Source organism: Canis aureus, chromosome 3 (assembly GCF_053574225.1).
Source record: "Canis aureus isolate CA01 chromosome 3, VMU_Caureus_v.1.0, whole genome shotgun sequence".
Lineage (NCBI taxonomy): Eukaryota > Metazoa > Chordata > Mammalia > Carnivora > Canidae > Canis > Canis aureus.
Genome location: NC_135613.1, coordinates 26,994,603 through 27,014,421, shown reverse-complemented (window position 1 = coordinate 27,014,421; position 19,819 = coordinate 26,994,603). Strand labels below are relative to the sequence as shown.

Genomic DNA, 19,819 nt, shown 5'->3' with positions numbered 1-19,819 from the left:
GCATGCCCCAGAAAAGGCCTTCTTAACAAAGCAAAAAAGGCAGAGATGAAAAAGATGTGTGAGAATGAACCCAGCAGGTCTAGGAGGTGGAAGACTTTGTCTCATTTCTATGTCATTCCTACTGCACCTGCAAAGCTTACCCTCTCTTTGCTTCAAATCCTAGCTATCCAGGTTCCTTTTAGAAGCCACTGTATAAGCCTTTCCTGATCTCCTTCCCATTTTACCCCACAATTCCCCAAAGTATAGACTGCCTTCCTTTTTCACTCCTTCACAAAACGCTCATTGACAGTCTGTTCTGTCCCAGGTCCTACACAGGGTACTCATTGGGTATACGCTGATGCATAAAGAAAGTCACTGCCCTGAGTGACTTTCCCAACTCCCAATTACCCTCAGCTCTATTCCCAACCCCCAATTACCCTCAGCTCTGAGTCATGACTAACTGTGGGCGATCTCAGGACACCATTTCCATGCCCAGAGACATGTCTGTGGTGTTGTACAATCACCTTTGCATTTCCAGGAGTGCCAGGGATGAGAGCTGCAGGTGGTGACAGGTGCTGCGGAGCAGAACACAGTAGCAAAGGCCCAAAGAGGCTGCACGGTCTTGTGTTTGTCCTCCCACAGAGTTGATAATCCCACCATGATGTGTAAAGTTGTTAAAATTAATTCTGGAAAATGATTATTTCCTTCAGGTCTAATGCTTTCTTCTTTCGACCCAACAATTTCGCTCACAAAGAGTCTTATTTGGGGAAAGTGGGGAGTAGACACAACAAAGGAAGTGAAAAGACTAACAGAAAGTAAGGGTGTGTGGCCCACTTCCTAAGGAGCTTCTATTCCAATGACCCAGGGAAGTAGCATCTATCCCCAAAACACCAGGACAGGTCCAATCACTACACTGGTAAGCATAAAACATCTCAGGATAAACAGAATACAAAAATGCCAAGGGAAGTGATCAAAGTTAAGCAGACTTCACAGGGAGACAACAGTGCCTGCAGTGGTTAATATTCAAAGAAACCTCTGAAGGGGACCACATCAGCAAGGCAGAACAGAGGTCTTCCCAAGGGGGAATAAAAACCTGCGGAGGCGGGACACGGTGGGAGAAAAGCTTGCATAAATATTGTCCTTAACATACAAGGCACCTTTGTTTCCTCAGTAGGGGAATGGCATGTTGAAAAACAAGCCAGAAGATAGACTGTTCTAGTAGGTTCATGTAGGAATGTCACACTGTTTTAGGAGGTCTGAGAAGAATCAACAGGCCAGGAGGTGATTTTAATCATGAGTGCTTTAAGACAAGCATGCAGTCAGTGTTACCATTTCTCTTCCAACTCGCCCCTTTCTATTTCATAAATAGCTAAGAGCAAAACTAGCTGCCAAAAGCTCTCCCCTATATTTCTAAATACTTTCCAAATGCTCACCTGCCTACAAGCAGGTCTAGCCAAAATGTGTCATCTGAGAAAGTTTTGGCCACAGCCCATCCAGTAACTTGTACCCAGTTCAACTTCCAGGTTCTTCTACAAGGTCTATGCCAAGGTTCACAAGTGAATGCCTATGAAAGCATTTCCCCCATCACTGCTACACACACACTAAGTCCTTAATAATTCTAGGATAAACATTCCTGGTTTGTTTTTATTTTAATCTTTTTCCTTTTTTATTTCTTCTGTGGCTTATTTTTTGTTTTTTCTTTTAGTACTTTCATAAGCCAATATTATTATATTTAGCTAAAAATGTGCCACAGTAATAAAACAAACACCAAATATCTTACTGGATATGACTATATCCTACAGGTCTGTATAAAAGAGGTTAATTTCCTTAACAGTAGAAATAATATTATTATTAACTAATAATAATTATGCAAGTAAGACAAATAAGTGTATTGAGGATCTTAAGGGCCTAAATTGGAAATTGTTTGAGAGAGAATCTCAAACGGACTCCTTGCTGAACACAGGGCCTGACTCGGCTTAATCCCATGACCCTGAGATCATGACCTGAGTCAAAAATCAAGAGTCGGACACTTAACTGAGTTACCCAGGTGCCCTGCAATATGTTACTTTAGTTAGAATACAGGTGCCCTGCAATATGTTACTTTAGTTAGAATATAGGAAGAAAACCTAGCCTCAAAAAGATAATAATAGGGAAAGGGAAGAATATTTTAATAGTCTTTTTGGCAGTTATGAATATTATTTTTGATCCTACCCCAAAACTCAACAAAATGATCATTTCTTAAAGGTTTTTACACAATGTGAATCTAAAACCTTATCTATGATCTTTCTGAACTCTTTTACATTAAAAATCTGTTAGTCTTTCTTGGCCTTTCAATGGGTCCTTCTACCCAGACATGATATTTTTAATGTCATGCATGAATTAGGTGGAAAATATTAGATGACAGGTTTATCCTTCAATTAGTAACAAAGATGGTTAGCATGTGAGTACTTCCTACGGTTCTGGGTGCTCTACAGTCTCATTTCTATGTATGAACTCATTTAATTCATATTTTGATATTAATGAAAACATTAATAATGACAGTCACCAAAATACAGATCTTATTCTAATCTTATGTGTGAAACAACACAGTTACTAAAGAGGTTTTTACTTGATGTAAGTGTTGCTTAATTAACATAGTACGTCTGGGCAAAAACAGGATGGCCATCAATTAAGGAAAGAAAATCCAGGCCATCGATGGTGTAAATCCCAGTGAGGTCAGATAAAGGATACTACATACAAAATAAGAAGCCAAAGATGGAAGTCATGTCCCAGGATAATGCAGGACAAATCTATGTACACCCTTATACTTGCCTCAGGGTTTTCACCCATGTTATCTTAAATTCAGGATATCTGAGTGACATGACAAACACCAGAAAAATAATAATATTAGTTATCACTTATTAAGTGCTTTTTGCTCCAGGTATGCATTATTTCATTGTTCCTGTGACAACCCTATGAAGCAATATCTGCACTTTATAGATAATAGTGACAGTACTAATTGTAATATTAATGAAGAAATATATATGGTGAATATTTACTATGTACCAGGCATTTTAAGCTAAGCAAATTCTATATATTTTCTTATCTAATCTTAGGATGACCCTATACGGAAGGTGCTACTATGACCTATCCATATAAGGAAACTGAAGATAAGAAAGAGTTATGAAACTGCCCAAGATTACAAAGCTAACAAGTGGAAAGGGAAAACCAAGATTCAAACTTAAGTTTAGTTGACTCAAAAGTCAGAGCTCCTACATGTCATAAAGATTAAATTACTGAACCAAAATTACATAATTACAGATAGAACCAGTATAAGAAACAATGTCTTTATCTTCATTTCAAACACCAAAGCAAGACAGAATCATCAGGAAGAGTTTTAGTTTGAAAATCATGTTAAAAGAGAAAACCGATAGGGACAACTGTGTGCTCAGTCAGTTAAGTGTCCAACTCTTGATTTCATTTGGCTCAGGTCATGATCTCAGGGTTGTGAGATTAAGCCCCAAGTCCGGCTCAGTGCTGAGTGTTGAGCCTGGAGCCTGCTTAAGATTCTCTCTCTACTTCTCCCTCTTCCCCCCCACCCCCTGCACCTCATAAGTGTGTGTTCTCTCTGTCTTAAAAAAAAAAATTAATGAGAAAACCATCAAAGTTAAAGGCCAATTTATATAACATTGTCAAAATAATAAAATTATAGACACAGAGAACAGATTAGTGGTTGCCAGGTGTTAGGAATGGGGGGTAAGGTGAGGAGGAGAGGTGAAGAAGTAAGAGGTTTGTATGGTAACAGGACAGACATGACAATGGCAGTGGTTACATAAAGCTACATTGACTACAGACACATTTTACTAATTTCATGTCTGGATTCTGATGTTATGCTAGAGTCATACACAATGGGGGAAGTGAGTGAAGGGTACACAGGAGCAGTCTGCAGTATCTTGCAACTTTCCGTGAATCTAAAAAATTAAAAGTTTTTAAAAAGTCAAAAGAAGTGCTTGGCTGAATTATGTCTTACAGACTAGAGAGAAGCAAGCTAGATGTGAGAAAAGCTTATCAAATGGCCAACAGATTCCCCTAAGATGTACTATAGATAGCTGAAAAGTCACAGAGAAAAGAATGTCACAGTTGAGAAAGGAGATTCAAGGAATTAAGTCACATAAATTCTTTTTTTCCTTGTATTTACTAAGTATTCTGGTCTGAGGCCATCCTTTTTGAGACACCCCTATGAATCATATTACAGAAAGAAAAAAGAAAAGAAAGAAAAGAAAAATCATCCTCACTAGCAAGGACAAATTTCTCTCTAAGGTTAATGTAAATAATATATATGTTTCAAAACAGCTGAGGTTCAGTTCAGTCTCCATTATTCTACAAATCTTTGCTTTGGACTATGAAAATATAGTCCCAGAAGCCAAATTACAAAAATAATGGCAAGTCATCGTGTTTATTCCTTGAGCAGAGAAAGAATGGGAGGGAGGAGGAAGGGAGGGGGAGAGGGAGAGAAAGGGAGAGAGAGGAGGAGGAGGAGGAGGAGGAGGAGAGAGAGAGAGAGACAGAGAGACAGAAAGAGAGAAATTCATTGTATATGAAATCCGATACAAAAGAAATTCGTGTAACAAAGCAGTATCCATGGCAACTACAACTTAATATTTCAGTCCTCTTCAGCTGCAGTGGATTAAATAAAATGACAAGATGTTCCCTTTGAAAAGTAACCTGTTACCATGGAAACGTTTTAGTCTAAGAAGTAAACAGGGAATGGACAGAAAGGGCAGGAAGCCTGTAACTGAATATCAAAAAGGGAGAAGCATCCACGCAAAGGAGATGAGATAGCGGCTGGCCAGATGCAGGCTGGGAGAGGCAAGTATCTGTGAAGGAACATACACTCAAGACACTCAAATAGCTCTACAGGAGTGTAGTAATTGCTTATGACAAGGATTTGGGTCTAAAAAGGAACAAGAGCACGGGGTCCAGGGGAGAAGACATGAGCTGTAGAATACAGAGAGCTGGCATTAGTTCCCATTATAAACCCAGACCTGGTCCCAAATATAAGCCCGGAGCATCACAGCATTCCCATTCCCAAAAGGCTGGCCTGCAGAACTCTCTAGTTGGACCCCTTCTCTGTGGCTGGTGTCACCCATCAACGAAATCACTATGCAATCTTCCTTTACCCAATCCTTCATATCACAAGGCTCAGAGAAGATATAATTCTTACTTTTTCCACACAGTGTTCAGTTAAGCAGGAAGACTGACATGAAATCAACACAAAGACTCTAGAAATTCTACACTCAGTCAGAAAATGATCACAGAAATGGACTGTAGGTCCAGAACAAATATACCAAATTTTAGGAAAATTGAAAGGCAATTTATCAGAATCACTTTTTTAAGAATGGTTGTGGGCAGGAGTGAAAACAAGGATGATAGTAAGGAAATCTAGAATAGCATGCTGGGTTTCTCAAATTTCTCCAGCATAAACACATTATTTCCAAAATAGTCTTGATTTTTTTTTTTCGAGATTTACTTATTTTAGGGACAGAGAGAGAAAGAGAGAGAATCCCAAGCAGACTGACGTGAGGCTTGATGTCACAATCCCAAGGGTCATGACCTGGCTGAAATCAAGAGTCAGACACTCAACTAATTGAGCCAACCAGGTGCCCCCCTCCAAAGGAGTCTTTAACAAGTCTGAAATGTCTTTAAAATCTGACACAGTATCTTAAAAACCCAGGTAAATGTTGTATTCTATTCCATAACATACTCCCATTAGTTCTAGGAGAAAAAAAATTCCCTAAACTTGAGTAAAATCACTGAGCTTTGTATACCCCATCAGATGTCCCAAGATTCTGGCAGCCTGCTACTGGAGGGAGGAGATGTTACATACCCCGCAGCCTAGATGCTCAGGTGCAAGGAAAGAGCACAGACTTCAGAGTCAAATGAACCCTGGCTAAAGTTTCAGTACCAAAATTTTATTAGCTTAAATGTGACCTTGAGGACACAATTCACTCTCTGAGCCTGTTTCCTCATCTATGAAATGAAGTTCATAATGACTAGTTAGCAAAGTTGCTATAAAAATAAAAGATGATCTACAGAGAGAAGCAGCACTGTCCTGCTGCACAGTGCTCACTGCTATTATTAGCTCTAAGCATTGGCAACAGACGACAACAGGAGCTAATTCCTTTACCAGAAGTTCTCAAAGCACCACCTACCTCTTCTCAACCCTATTACAGGCATGATTTTTTACTTATTTTGCATGATTTTGTATTTATCTTGTGCAATTATTTCTTCAAGGCCTTGCCTTTAGACTGAAAGCACCATGCAGGTAAGGGACCAACTCTGTTTTTACCTCTCCATTATATCCCAGGACCCACTGGCACTCACTAAATATACTCCAAATGAATAAATGACTATACTATGTTAATTCAACTACTAGTGTAGCTATAGATAGCAACTAAGCACTTTGGTGCAAAATTAAACCAAGTCACCTGTGATAGAAGGCTAGTCCTCCTGCTCAGGAAGAAGTGCTTTGAATGAATATTTATTTATTTATTTATTTATTTATTTATTTATTTATTTATTTGATATTGATTTATTAAGAAAGAGAGAGAACCCATCAACAGCTCAAAGAGTTAATGTTCCAAGTTCATTCACAAATGCTAAGGTCAAGACAGAAACTCATCAAAATCATAATATTCTACATTTTTTCTGATGGAAAGTTTCTTAGAAGCCATGTGATCTAATCTTCTAAGCTTAACAGAAGGAACCAAGGCCTGAGGAGATAAAGGTGCTCTTTCAAGGGGTCACTGGGAGTTGACTACGGAGGAGTCCAGGCCACAAGAAGTAGCTCTACTTCCACAGAGTTCCCGCCCCACCCCCAATATAAGTCAGAGTCCAGAACTAAGAATTTAGGCATTGGCTGAGGAATAAGATGAATTTCCATGCTGACAATAAGATGCAGTAAACGTGGCCTGTATACAAAGTATGTAACATCAGGGGAAAAAATGGTAAAAAAAAAAAAAAAAAAAATTTTAACACATGAGAAAGGATCCCATTTCAAAGTGGTTATCACAGGCCAACATAAAGCTATACACACAAAAATGATGCTTCAAAAAACAGACTTATTATTTTAATCCCACTGTGGTTGAAATAATTTATAAAAGCAGCAATATTTGAAGATTAAGCCTATCTCCTAACCAAAAGTGTTGTTGGCTTTCTGTACACTGAAATCAAACTTTATAAAAAAGAAACATAGCACCCCCAGAAAAAAGAGGGACATTGAACTGTAATTTAAGTATGTCTTCAATGCATCTGTGAATGTCTCTTTGTTCCCAGTGGGGAGTCTTGAGGAAACACTATGAGAAATATGACCATCGCCTTATGCTTCTTCACTGTGGTGGTTTGAGTATGGGGGAGGAGGGGGCAGAGAGGAAGGATGCAGCCTTCATAGCATTCACACACACACACACACACACACACACACACACACACACATCACAGAAAGAAGGAAAGAATGCTTAATGCTGAACATAGCAAATGTTTTACATGATATGGAAGTAAAGCTTCTTTTTAAATTTTTTTTTATTTTTGGAAGTAAAGCTTCCTAAAAATTTTTTTTCAGCAAGTATAAAGAAAAACATAAAACACTCAAAGGGCAAGAGAAGAAAGGAAATCAGTAAATGGTGGTTAAACATACTGGCCACTAATTAAATTACCATAATTCCTAACACAACTCCCGACACTGTCTTTAATAGATTGACCAAAAACTATAGAATCTGTTAAGATAACCATACCTACTGAGACTGTAGACTTGGTTTTTGAATTATTAACAATAATACACTGAGAAGCTAAGTGTCAAGCAGTTTCAAACTGTTTTTGCCCCCATTTTATAACAATGTCAAAAATTATATTTATTTTATCGGAGATATGGTCATATATAGATACGACCCATGAGAAAACTGAGATTCAGAGGAGTGAAGAAATTCATCCAAAGTCACTAATTAGGTGGCATTTGAACCATACCATCTAGCTCCAAATCTAGTCTCTTCTCTTACAATAAATGCCACCCATTTATTCAACATATTTATGCTGAATGCCCATTTGGTAGGCACTCTAAAATAGACTATGGCTACAAGTACAGATGCAGCCCATACACCAGAAGACAATCAAATAGTGACAATAAATGTATAATTCAAAGAACTTTGATAGAAATAATGTCTAATTGTTCCAATGAATTAAAATGAGCTGTTGTAATTTAGATCCAAAATATCATAGAATGAACAATATAAGAATAGACTAGTTTTCTTTCAAATCTGCTTTAAAGATACGTTCAGGAACCTGTATCCTCCCCTATCACAAACTGCTCAATACAGATGATCACCACTTTGGGAGGAGACTCATGAATGCACACAAATTCATGAATTTCATTATTTCAAATCTTCCTTTAGCCTGTTTTTTTCTATTTTCTCTCTCATTCTAGATGACATTTTTTTTATAGCTTTAGAATAAATGCCTCTCTGGTGGAAAGACAGCTCAGTTCAGTAATTACCAAAAAGTAAAGTGGAAAATGAAAAATGAATTCAGAAAGAGAAAGGATCAGAAACAATGAACTGGACAATCACAGACATGGCAAACAGCAGGTCTTAGGTGTACCAGAGTCTTTCAATTCATAGCTAACACACCAGACAAGAACCTAGGAAGTGGTAAAAAATGGAGCTATGTTATTAGCAGATTCACAGGCTCTACAAAATTTATGTTTTACATAAAAGGAACACTTTAAATGTAAGCCTCAACTTTGGATTCAGATTCAAGATTCTAACATAATGACAAGAAAAGCTAATAACAGGATAATATTTTGGTGAACTTTTATGTTCTCCTGGAAACATAAGCTGTCCATTTTCACTAACATTTCTTGATACTCTAAGGTACAGCAGGAGGGGAGCCATAAGCCAAAATGAAGCTAGCAAGCATCTTTCCAATGCCCAAGCTACACAGACCCTGGACAACTTTACCAACCAAGAGAATAACCTCCCATATGCTGTTTCTTCACTAAACTACCATGAGACAAGTATAGAAGACCCAAAGCAGGAGATGGTGGGCCAACAAGTAACATCCCAAAAATATTTACCTAAGATAGGAAAATATAGAACAAATGCAAACTACACAAGGAACTACTCTTATGACTTACTTTACCTGATTCCAACACTGAAATTCGACCCTAAACAGCCAGCAGTGGTAACTGTAAGTCCTCACCGTCTAAACAGGTGGCTGCACTCAGGCTCACAAATGCACATCTCTATTAGGCCAGGCTGGCCAGCCAGACCAGTGGGAGGAACCTGCCCAGAGCTGTTTCACCAGTACAGCTTCCCAGTCACACTTTGTTTGCTAAACATACAAAAGTTGAAGAAGTAAAGGCCTGAGAAAAGAAAGGGAGTTCCATAACTGTTTTCCGGACGAGTAATGTCCGGACTCAAATAAGGATTTTCTGAAACAAGTCTGAGGTGTTAAGTGCCCCTGGGCCCAGATCCTCTTGTCTGGAGAGAGGATAATTTTAGACTTACAGGAGAAAAGCAGAAAGAAGAACATTCTACATGGAGTGAATTAAAACAAGTTCCAGAAGCAACACTACACGGTAAAGGGAAAAACTGCCCAAAACTCCCAAATGTAATGTTCAAATAAATGCAATCCTAATTGGTCAGACAGACCTCAGATCAATGGAAAACAAGATTAAAAATAGCAATAAATGAATTAGTCCTAAAATTATCCCCATATAATTCATCTCCTTAATCATAATCCTGAGACTAAACCTTCTGGAAGCCAGATGATACTTCAGTAATATTGTCAGTGGCTAGAATTCACCATTAGCCTTCCTTACAACTTTCCGCCAAAATCAGGGTCCTCCTCCAACAAGAGGTGAGCACACACAGCTCCATATTCATATTACACTATGAAGAGCTTACACTCAGAATCTCTCCCTGTATCATCAATGTCTCATGAACTTCCTCACTATCCTATGAGAATTTTTTCAGCTGCATTCTTCCACATCGTGTACTTCCTCCTTTCAACCTCACAAATGCATAAAACTTAAATGTGACTTCAAAATTTTTTTCGCCTTTCATCAGAAGAAAAAAGGGGAGAGGAAACAAAGAGAACTAATATAATTCACCAACTTCACTTACCGTTTACTTGGTTAAAAATTCAATTTGTCCTAACCTGGAATATTACAAAGAGTTCCCTATGTTAACCATGGTGAGATCCATCTGTCTGAGCCCAGGCTGCAAAAAAGGACACATAAAAAGCATAACTCCCCCTCACAGAAAAGACTAGTGCTGGGCCCATCAAGCAGAGGGCACAGAATCTGACCTGGTCAGTGCCAACCTTCTTAAGTATCAACTGCTCTTTTTACTTCTTTCCTATAGAACATACAAGTCACACAACCAAATACACATATACCACAAATGCCACCTTCTGCTAAAACAAACAAAATAAATAAACAAAATACCTGGAACTCTAACTTCTATCACAAATGTCACTGCAGACTATTTTTTCTTAATTGTCAAGACATTGTCTACAAACTCTGGAAAGAATGGAGTTTTCTTTTGAAGCCACAGAAAATGATGTAACATAACCTTTTATTTCTTAAAAAACCTCCATTTTAAGGTGATAATGTTGCAACCATGATCCACAACTGCTTCCTGCATATGTCAAAATGTACATACTATCTTGTTTTCAGACTTCAGAAACAGATCTCAAGAAATATAATTTGCTCTGGCAAACAGGCTCTCAATCAAAACAAGTTCCACCCACCTTCAAAGCAACCAATAGCTGCCCACCTACCACCCTTCCTAAAACATCCAAACAGAGCTGCTCTTGGGCCCAGGCACTCCCTACCAGCCACACAGCAACAGAGCAGCCGGCAGGTTTCTTCTGCAGGTGCTTGAAGGCAAACAAGCTCAGCACCAGGCATCCATGCAGGACTCAGGTTAAAGCTGTACCCGGTGAGAAAAGGGTAAGGGAAACAGGAAAGGGACAGGGACAGCAGAACCCACAACGTTCTCCATTTGCTTAATGCATCTCCAGGCAGACCCCATTCTTAGCTCTGATTTCACGCTTCGCAACACCACCTACATGGCCAGCCAGGGTTGAATTAAAGGCTCTCAGGAACATGCACTATGAATGATGAAATGATTCATAAACATCTTCACAAGTGAGAAAGAGCAGCAAAAACCATCACTGTTTTGGGGAGGCCAGAGGAAGATAGCCTACCTGCAGGGGCTGAATGGATCATCCATGACTAACAGAGGCTCTGGTGAGTCTAAGCTGTGTCCCTGAACCTCTACTTACTGTTAAAACTCTGCCCTTTTCTACTCTAACAACTCAAAATGGAGGCACATGCAGTCTGAGAGACCTCATAGAGCTTTCACTGAGCTTGTGCTATGACCTAAGCCTTCACGCAGAACGCAGAAACTTCCCCCTCACACTGACAGGACTGAGCATGTGCTGTGACCCTCCCTCATCCATACACTGTCTCTCAACGCAATCAATCTCAACCCTGCTGTTTCCGTAAATAAAGCCCAGCCAACAGACTGCAGCTTCTCCCTGCATACCAAGCTAGTGTGCAGGGAAGTGGGGCCTTAGAAAGGGGATCTGAGACAGCCAACACCAGGGAACTCGGCAAGCCACACCAGCCATCTAGAGGCTTCAAAGAACTGCCCTGCTCAGACGAGACAACAGCAAGTTTTGTTTGTCTTTTTTTTTTTTAATTGTTGTTTTAAATAGCAAGATCTTCAAGAAGGAATAATATCAAAAGATACAGATATGAATGACCATACATAGGACTAATGAACAGAAACTACTGCACATCTATAAACATAGCAGTAGCTACTTAAGGGGAACAACCCCACAGATTTCATTTTGAAAACTTTATAAACATTTGGGAAAAGGCCACACAAACAATCCTGGCAGAACTGTAGAGTTCTGGGTATTGTCACATTACAAATGCAGTACAGACGGTATACCAAGCAGGGAATCTTAAAGAATACTGTGTTTTATGCAAGGAGCTAATCTCTCTTAAATAAGAAGCTCTAAAATTGCCTAAATAATAAAAAAATTTTCCAAAAGAGATAATAATCCAGTCAGGCATGTCTAACTTGAAGAATGTATTTCTAACACTAAGAAGGGTAGGAAAGTTCAAATCAGAACGTCAAAGAACACCCTGCCACAAATACTCAAGCATCTAAAAATCTCATTTGAGATCTCCTGATTCAAAGTTCTAGGCAATTCTTTATAGTACTGCCCATGAAGCTAAATTCATTTAAAATTTAATCAGAAAAGATCTCTAAAGCCACATCAGCAAGGCCACATGCCATACTAGTCATATTGAGTGCTGTGAAGTATATTGTCCACAGCACCAGCCAAGACACTTTCTGTTAAAATCTTTAAAAACACACTTTATGCGGTCTCCCCACAACCTCCACCTCCAACAAAAAGGCAAAGCGGGCTGGCAGCTACATAAGATATCCTGTTCTGGATGTGTATAGAAGCTTCGGTTTCTATTTGCAAACTAAAAGATTCTATGTGTGATTACTTAGTTACAATTAAAAAAGAAAAACAAGACTATGAAACTCCCAAAAATATATAAAGGACAAGACAGAGTAGGAAAGAGCAGTGCTGTGTTTCCCGCAAATATAACAGTGTGAAGAAATTAAGACCCGCTTAACAGAGTACTCCGTGTCCTCAAGATTCCTAAAATAAATGCAAGATCTCTTCCATTTCCTTAGTATTCCTGTTTTTGCTATCAAATAAACTAAATTCTGAGGCTATAATTTAAAAACTCTCATCATACTGAAAATGTCATTTAAACACAAGAAATGCCAAATACACCTAAAATAAGTTTTGCTTTTGACCCAGCACCTGAAGCAAGTATCTACTGGTTGGAAGAACACTTTCCACGTTGGTATCTAAGATAAAATGTCCCCAGATGTGTGAGACCAGAAACAGTCTGAAGAAAAAGACTCTCTAATACAAAAGTGAATTTGCCTAGAAGCCAAAGAGTACGAATACGACTATCAAAATATTTCTTTCATAAGTGCATTTTTTCAAAACTACCAAATCACATGGAAAATGCTCACTTGGAGAAATCAACTAAAATAATAATTTAACAAATTCATCATTATTCTGAAAAACCACAGGAGCTGTTCCATGAAACACAGCATAAAAATGATGATTACAATAGCAAGAAGTGTAAATTATAACTTTGGTCCCATCAAATACCTTGAGTGACACTCAAAGGCAAGTCATCAAAACCCTATGACCTCTTCTCCAAACACTTGGTACTCAAAGCAGCTGCCCCCTTCAGCGCCTTCTTGGTCATCTTTCCTGACCCTCAGCTCATAGCTGTCCTCTCACATCACCTGCTACCTCCCACCCAGCAGACCTCCAGCCCAGTCTCACCCCAGGACTCGCCTCACTCTCCAGTTCTCTTCTCTTGTGCGTGGAGAAGTCCCTCACTTGCCCACAATCCCAACCAGCTCCTCTATGGAGAGACCTCCTTATTAGGAAAGCTCAGAGAACTTCGTTCTCCTCGTGTCAGCTTTTTCTGGGGTGCCTCACCTCTCTTAACAGATGATAAGCTCTTTAGGGCAGGGACAGTATCAAAATCATCTTTACTGGAACTACTCAAATCTCTTCTTTTGTACCAAAACAACAACAACAAAATACATCTGAAGCACTGAGAAGGGCAAAATAACATTTAGATACTCATTCCCTGGCAGAACTTACAAAACCTAAATCTAATCATGAGGAAACATCAAACAAACCTGAACTGAAGGATATTCGACAAAACTGGCTTCTAACTCTTCAAAAATGTTGATGCCATGAGAAAACAAAGGCTAGAAAACATCTTATGAAAACAAAGAGAAGCAATGGATATTAAAGAGATCAAACAACTAAATGCCGATGCATGATCACGGGCAAAAAGTACTATGAAGGTCAGTATTAGAAAAACTAGTAAAATTTAAATATGGACTATATTAGATTAAATGGTATTATATCAATGTCACCTTTTCTGATTTTGCTAACCATATCATGATTATGTAAGAGAATGTCTTTGTTCTTGAGAAAAACACACTGAAATATTTAGGGAGAAAGATGTTTGATGCTGTAATTCATTCCAAAATAGTTCAGGGAGGGAAAACACAACAGTGAAGCAAAGACAGTTAATAGAGAATAATCCAGCAAAAACAGAAATAATAAAGCACGTCTGTAATAAAATTAAAAAGATATGTAATACATAAAATAAAAGAATAAATTAGTAAAGCAAAAATTGCAAAATGTTAGCTGGTGAACTGGGTGAAAGATATATATGTGGGAGTTAAATGTAGTAACATCATAACTCTTGAGTTATATATATATAAAATATTAAAAATTTAAATATATACATACATACTAAAGACATCTAGTTTTACTAGTTAGTCTTCAATTATCGGTCCTCGTGGAATCTGGAAACTGGACACATGACTGGCAAGGAGTGACGTGCAGGGCTGTTTCCACAGTGCTCTAATCCTCAGACTGAATCACCTTAACACCAGCTCTGAGTGCAATCCAACCTCAGGATATGAGGTGAGTTCTCTGCCTCACAGAAAATTGAGGAGCCCTGAAACCTAGTGGTTTGGTAATTAAGTCAATGTACTATTTTAACATAAATTCCAATTCTAGAAATGGGCTCCTTTTCCACAAGCAAGCCCTACATTACACTGAGGACCACCCTGTAATTCTACTCAGTACTTCCAAGCCCCCAACACCTGGACCTTGTTTCTTCCACAGTTGTCTTGACCACTAGATGTCTGCTTACTGCCTGTGACTATGTCTAGACCTCATTTCTGCTGCATTTCCTTGCCACCTGGCTGCTTGCAGGGATATGCACACAGGCTGCCTAGGGGGTTTCTTTTGTGGTCTACTGCTAGGTCTTCCCAGAAGTCCTGTGATCCCAACTACTTCTACATTGTCTCCGGATCTCAGACCTTCCTCTCTCCTACAATTAATCCCTTGGCAAACAACAGGTGAAGGATTAACAATTTTGAATAGATTAAAAGGGAGCTGAGAGGGTGAAATAAATATACTATATTAACAGATTTTTTCTAAAATTAAAAAGGCTTACTACATAAAAACAGACTGAAAAAACAATTTGGCTACCGTAATACTTAGTTTTTCATGAGCAGAAAATTTACGTGTATCAGATGTAAAGCAAGTTTCCTTACTTCCTAATATGGAAGTTTCCTAGGTTTTAAGAGTTCTACTTACCAGAAATAGAAAAATATTTAAAATATTTTATTTACTAACAACAAATTGTAAAGCAAAAGCAGCAACGAAAACATTCAGGCAACTCTAGAGAAAAACACTTAATGGAAAAAATTCTATCTGACTTTTAAGATTTTATTTATTCATTCATGAGAAACACAAAGAGAGGCTGAGACATAGGCAGAGGGAGAAGCAGGCTCCCTGTGAGGAGCTGGATGTGGGACTTGATCCCAGGACCCTGGGATCACGCCCTGAGCAGAAGGCAGATGCTCAACCACTGAGCCACCCTGGTGCCCCTTGACTTTTAATTAGTACTAACTTCACATCAAGAGAAGGGAAGCATTTAAAAACAGTATGTTTACATTTTATTCTCTAATTGTCCCTCCTGTGTAGAAACGGAACTGAGCGTTATACATACTGCTCTGATATCCAGCAAACATGCTGGTATATCAGTTCTAACTATGTGTTCACATGCTTTCTCAGAGTCTCTATGGCAAAAACTATTAAACCATATTAGCCAAGGTTCTAACACATTTTCATGTCATAATGGACATAAGACTCCTATTGTTTCTGATTTTAGAGGGATATTTCCAACATTCTGACTCTGATTTTTGTTTAATTAATCAGTAACAACAAGGAAGTTTGGTTCTACCCTTACTTTGGTAAGAGTCCCCTCCCGCAACGTGGACTAGTTGTTAACTTTCAACACGTGTTTTCTCAAGATCAAGATGAGTATATATTTCTTCATCATGTTAAAGTGGTAAGCTATATTAACAGATAAATTTTTTTTAATTTTTTAAATTTATTTATGATAGTCACACACAGAGAGAGAGAGAGAGGCAGAGACACAGGGAGAGGGAGAAGCAGGCTCCATGCACCAGGAGCCCGACGTGGGACTCGATCCCGGGTCTCCAGGATCGCGCCCTGGGCCAAAGGCAGGCACTAAACCACTGCGCCACCCAGGGATCCCTTAACAGATAAATTTTTAAAGTAGTCTTGGGTTCTATAAACCCAACTTGGATAAAGCAGATTTTTCGTGCTTTGCCAGATTCTATTTTCTAATATTTTATTTAAACATCTTACATGCATGTTCCTAGGACTGACCTATAAATTACACTTCTTTTTAGACTTAATTATTTATTCACGAGAGACACAGAGAGACAGAGACAGAGACAGAGACAGAGACAGAGAGACAGAGACACAGGCAGAGGGAGAAACAGGCTCCATGCAGGAAGCCTGATGCGGGACTCAATCCTGAGTTTCCAGGATCACGTCTTGGGCTGAAGGCGGTGCTAAACCGCTGAGCCACCAGGGCTGCCCCTAAATTTCACTTTTTAATCTGGTTTTGGTATAAAGATTTTACCAGCTTCATAAAAAAGCCCCATTCTATTTTTTTTAAATCTTTGGTCTAATGAGAAGAAAAGGAAATGTCCTATACAAATTATGAAAATGCCCTTGAAGAAGGCATGCATTTTTTACCCACTTCTTCCTTCTTCCAGCCTGAGATCTGGATGTCATGGCTACCATTTGATCGACACCTTGAGTATAAGATAAAAGCTGAAGTTAAAGATAGGTCTCTGATGGTTGTGGAGCCCCACAGCCATCTAGGATTGCTTTTTCTCAAACTCAGTTTACATGAGAGGGAAATAAAGATTCTATTTTGTTTTAGTCTGTTATATAGTCTTTCTCTGATAGTTCTAGTGTTGAAGTTCTCAGGTACATATCTTACCATTTGTTTTATCTGACTCAAGTTGATGTCACACGGTTTCTTCCAACACGTGTAACTTTTAACAGTGCATTTGGCATTCAAAGATATATTATTTGTAGGTATCCTACAAGTTCTTGAATGAGAGCATGTCCCTCTAAAAAAATTTTACATATGCTTCTCCCAATGAAGCTCTCTCACTGAGCCTCTTGGAGGCTCATGGCCCAAGATTACTTTTTACATTATCTTCTCATCCTGGAGTTCTCATATTTTTCAAGAATGTAAATCCATGTCCCAACTGGGGGCAAGGCTCAAAGTTATGAACTATAAGGGAAATTCTCCCTCTATTCCTCTTCTTTTCTGTGCTTCGAGTCCCAGTCCCAAACAAGTTTCTCTATCATTTCCCTCTAGTTCTGGATATACAACCTAGCTCACCCTTTCACTGAAGAACAGAACTTTGATGGCCCAGCTTGGTGGAGGGCTCTCAGTTCCAACTCCCTTACCCCCTGAGATCAAGACCCCATCTCCTATACCTGGTGGGTGTTAAAGACAAGACCTTTGGTTAAAGAGACAGTAACTAACCCAACCTCCTCTCATCATGGGCTGATGAAGAAATCAGCTTACTGCTTTACTCGACAGTTTCTCTTAATTCCTAACAGGCTCAGCTCTGCATTTAAAAGTTCTGTCTAGGGGCACCTGGATGGCTCAGTCAGTGAAGCATCTGCCTTCAGCTCAGGTCACAATCTCAGGGTCCTGGGATTAGAGCCCCACATCAGGCTCTCTGCTCAGCAGGGAGTCTGCTTCTCCCTTTCCCTCTGCCTCTCCACCACTAGTGCTCTCTCTCTTAAAGAAATAAAATCTTTTTAAAAATTTAAAAAATAAAAGTTCTATTTTACTCAGAATTGGTAGATGTTTACTGACAAAAGATTTTTGAAATTATCAAATCTAATTTTTGTCCTATCTTATTAGAGTTCTTATATCCTCAGCAGGGCTGTGTTTCCAAATACACACGAACTCTCAAGTGTTTCCAAATATGCCATCTGACATAAACATCGTGGAGAGTTCGACCGTGATGGCAGAGAAAATCCAAACAAAAAAACCTGTATACCTAGCTCCAGCTTCTTGTCCTCAAAAGCTATACAAACACCAAGAGCTGTGATGAATAGAGAAGACAACAAACAGAAGTAGATTTTGAAATGTCTAAAATCCAAATTAACTGAAATAAAGATCTAGATTGTTACTTTTCAGCTGAAGTATAAAGATTTATGTTGAAAAAAGATGGTCACAATTTTATTTAGAATAACTAAATATTAGAAAACCATAAAGTTCAACAAAATGGGAAGAGAGAAATTATGAGGCATTCACGTGAAGGTAGATACGGTGCTCATTACAAATGTTTGTGTAAAACATTTAATGACATGGTAGTATGTTCATAATAAAAGAAAATGAGTAAAGGAATGCATGATTATATATATATTATGTGTAAACAATATTTTAATTATAATTTTAACACATACACATGCACATAGATGTAAACCGAAGGGGAAAAATACAAACATGGCTGATACAATTATGTATTTTTTCAGTTTGCTTCTTTAACTTTTGTATTTGTCAAGTTATTCTCTAGTGAGCACATATTTTTCTCTTTATTAGAAAAGCTTCAAGTTATTTTCCAATACAACCAGAAGAAAGTGAGGTTATATATCAGTTAATCTATGATAAAATCATCAATATTAAGAGCACAGGCTTTGAGTCCAGTAGGCTAGGGGTTTCCTGTTTAGTAACTGTATGCCTTAGGTAGTTATTTAATATAATGCCAATTTTCTCATTTGTAAAATAAAGGTAACGTCAACCTCACTGAGCTCTTACAGTAATTAAACAATCAAGCATAGAGCAAGCATTCACTTCTTGCAAGGAGTTGTTTTCCCATGGACCCTGAAAAGAAGATGTTAAAATTTGATTCTTTAAGGTCATACTTTCTTAAGAAATACCAAATGTTAAATCTAGTAAAGATACAGTTCAAGATGTCAAAACCCATCCATGTGTGGAAGAGAGCTGAGTCAATGATAGGAAATCAGAAGTAAAGATATTAAGGATGGTGAAATAAGGCTTCTCACTCTCAAAGATGAGAATTACAAATAAGAAAAAACTAGCAGGAACCCTATGGTATTAGATTAGATGTGGAGAATTTGGTATGAATGCATGGATACACACATACTGATACAGAAATATAGATGTAAAAGTCTGTATACTCTCCCTCTCCCTCTCACTTCCCCTCCCTCCCCCACCTGACACACCAGAGCTGTTTACTCAGAGGCCTGCCAGCAGTGACAAAATAATAACCACACCTAAGTATCATTCTCCAAAATCTAAGGCAATTTGACCTAAGAATCAATAATGATAGTAAGAGATTATATAAACAACTTAATAAAAAAGGAAGCCATTAATCCACCTAGCGTAAATAAATGAATAAAATGAAAGTTTCATGAGGAAGAGGCCATCGATACATAGTCTCAAAGCAACTTTCCATAAAATGGTCATTAATTATAAAAGGAAAAAGAGAAATGCTACAATGCAAAGTCTAGCAGATAGCACCGTATTCAACTAATCAAAGTGAACATTACCAGCCATGAGACAAACTAAAATTATGATAGGATGCAGAAAAAAAGAACACATGACTTCTGTACTATCCCCGTCAAAGAAACATGATCTAAATCTAGTAAGGAAACATCATAAATGTAAACTAAGGGACAGTCTCCAAAATACCCTACAATCTTCAAAAGTACCAAGGTCATGAAGTGAAAGACTGAGAAACCATTCCAGACTGACCAAAGAGTTGTAAGACAACTAAATCCATCA

At 38.4% G+C, this 19,819-nt stretch overlaps 1 protein-coding gene and 1 long non-coding RNA gene across 16 annotated transcripts in view; one reads left to right on the top strand and one right to left on the bottom strand.

Moving 5' to 3' along the window:
• Positions 1–19,819, bottom strand: part of RERE (arginine-glutamic acid dipeptide repeats) — a 407,880-nt gene that overhangs the window by 126,128 nt on the left and 261,933 nt on the right. The window contains exon 1 of one of the 9 annotated variants that reach the window (XM_077891340.1): positions 11,224–11,486. The exons of the other annotated variants lie outside the window; for them this stretch is intronic. Within the exon in view, the coding sequence (XP_077747466.1) occupies positions 11,224–11,249 (26 nt within the window). The 5' untranslated portion in view covers positions 11,250–11,486. Of the gene's footprint in view, positions 1–11,223; positions 11,487–19,819 lie in introns of those variants that run through there. 9 annotated transcript variants of the gene reach the window in all.
• On the top strand, positions 5,567–18,207 carry LOC144310414 (uncharacterized). Of its 7 annotated transcripts, none has more exons than XR_013376118.1 (6): positions 5,581–5,692; positions 6,253–6,283; positions 8,883–13,946; positions 14,427–14,577; positions 15,883–16,015; positions 17,947–18,207. It is a non-coding gene; the product is annotated as an uncharacterized LOC144310414 (long non-coding RNA). The 7 variants fall into 7 exon arrangements; XR_013376123.1 differs by having other exon boundaries at positions 5,587–5,692; positions 13,731–13,946; XR_013376120.1 differs by lacking the exon at positions 6,253–6,283 and having other exon boundaries at positions 5,567–5,692; positions 14,431–14,577.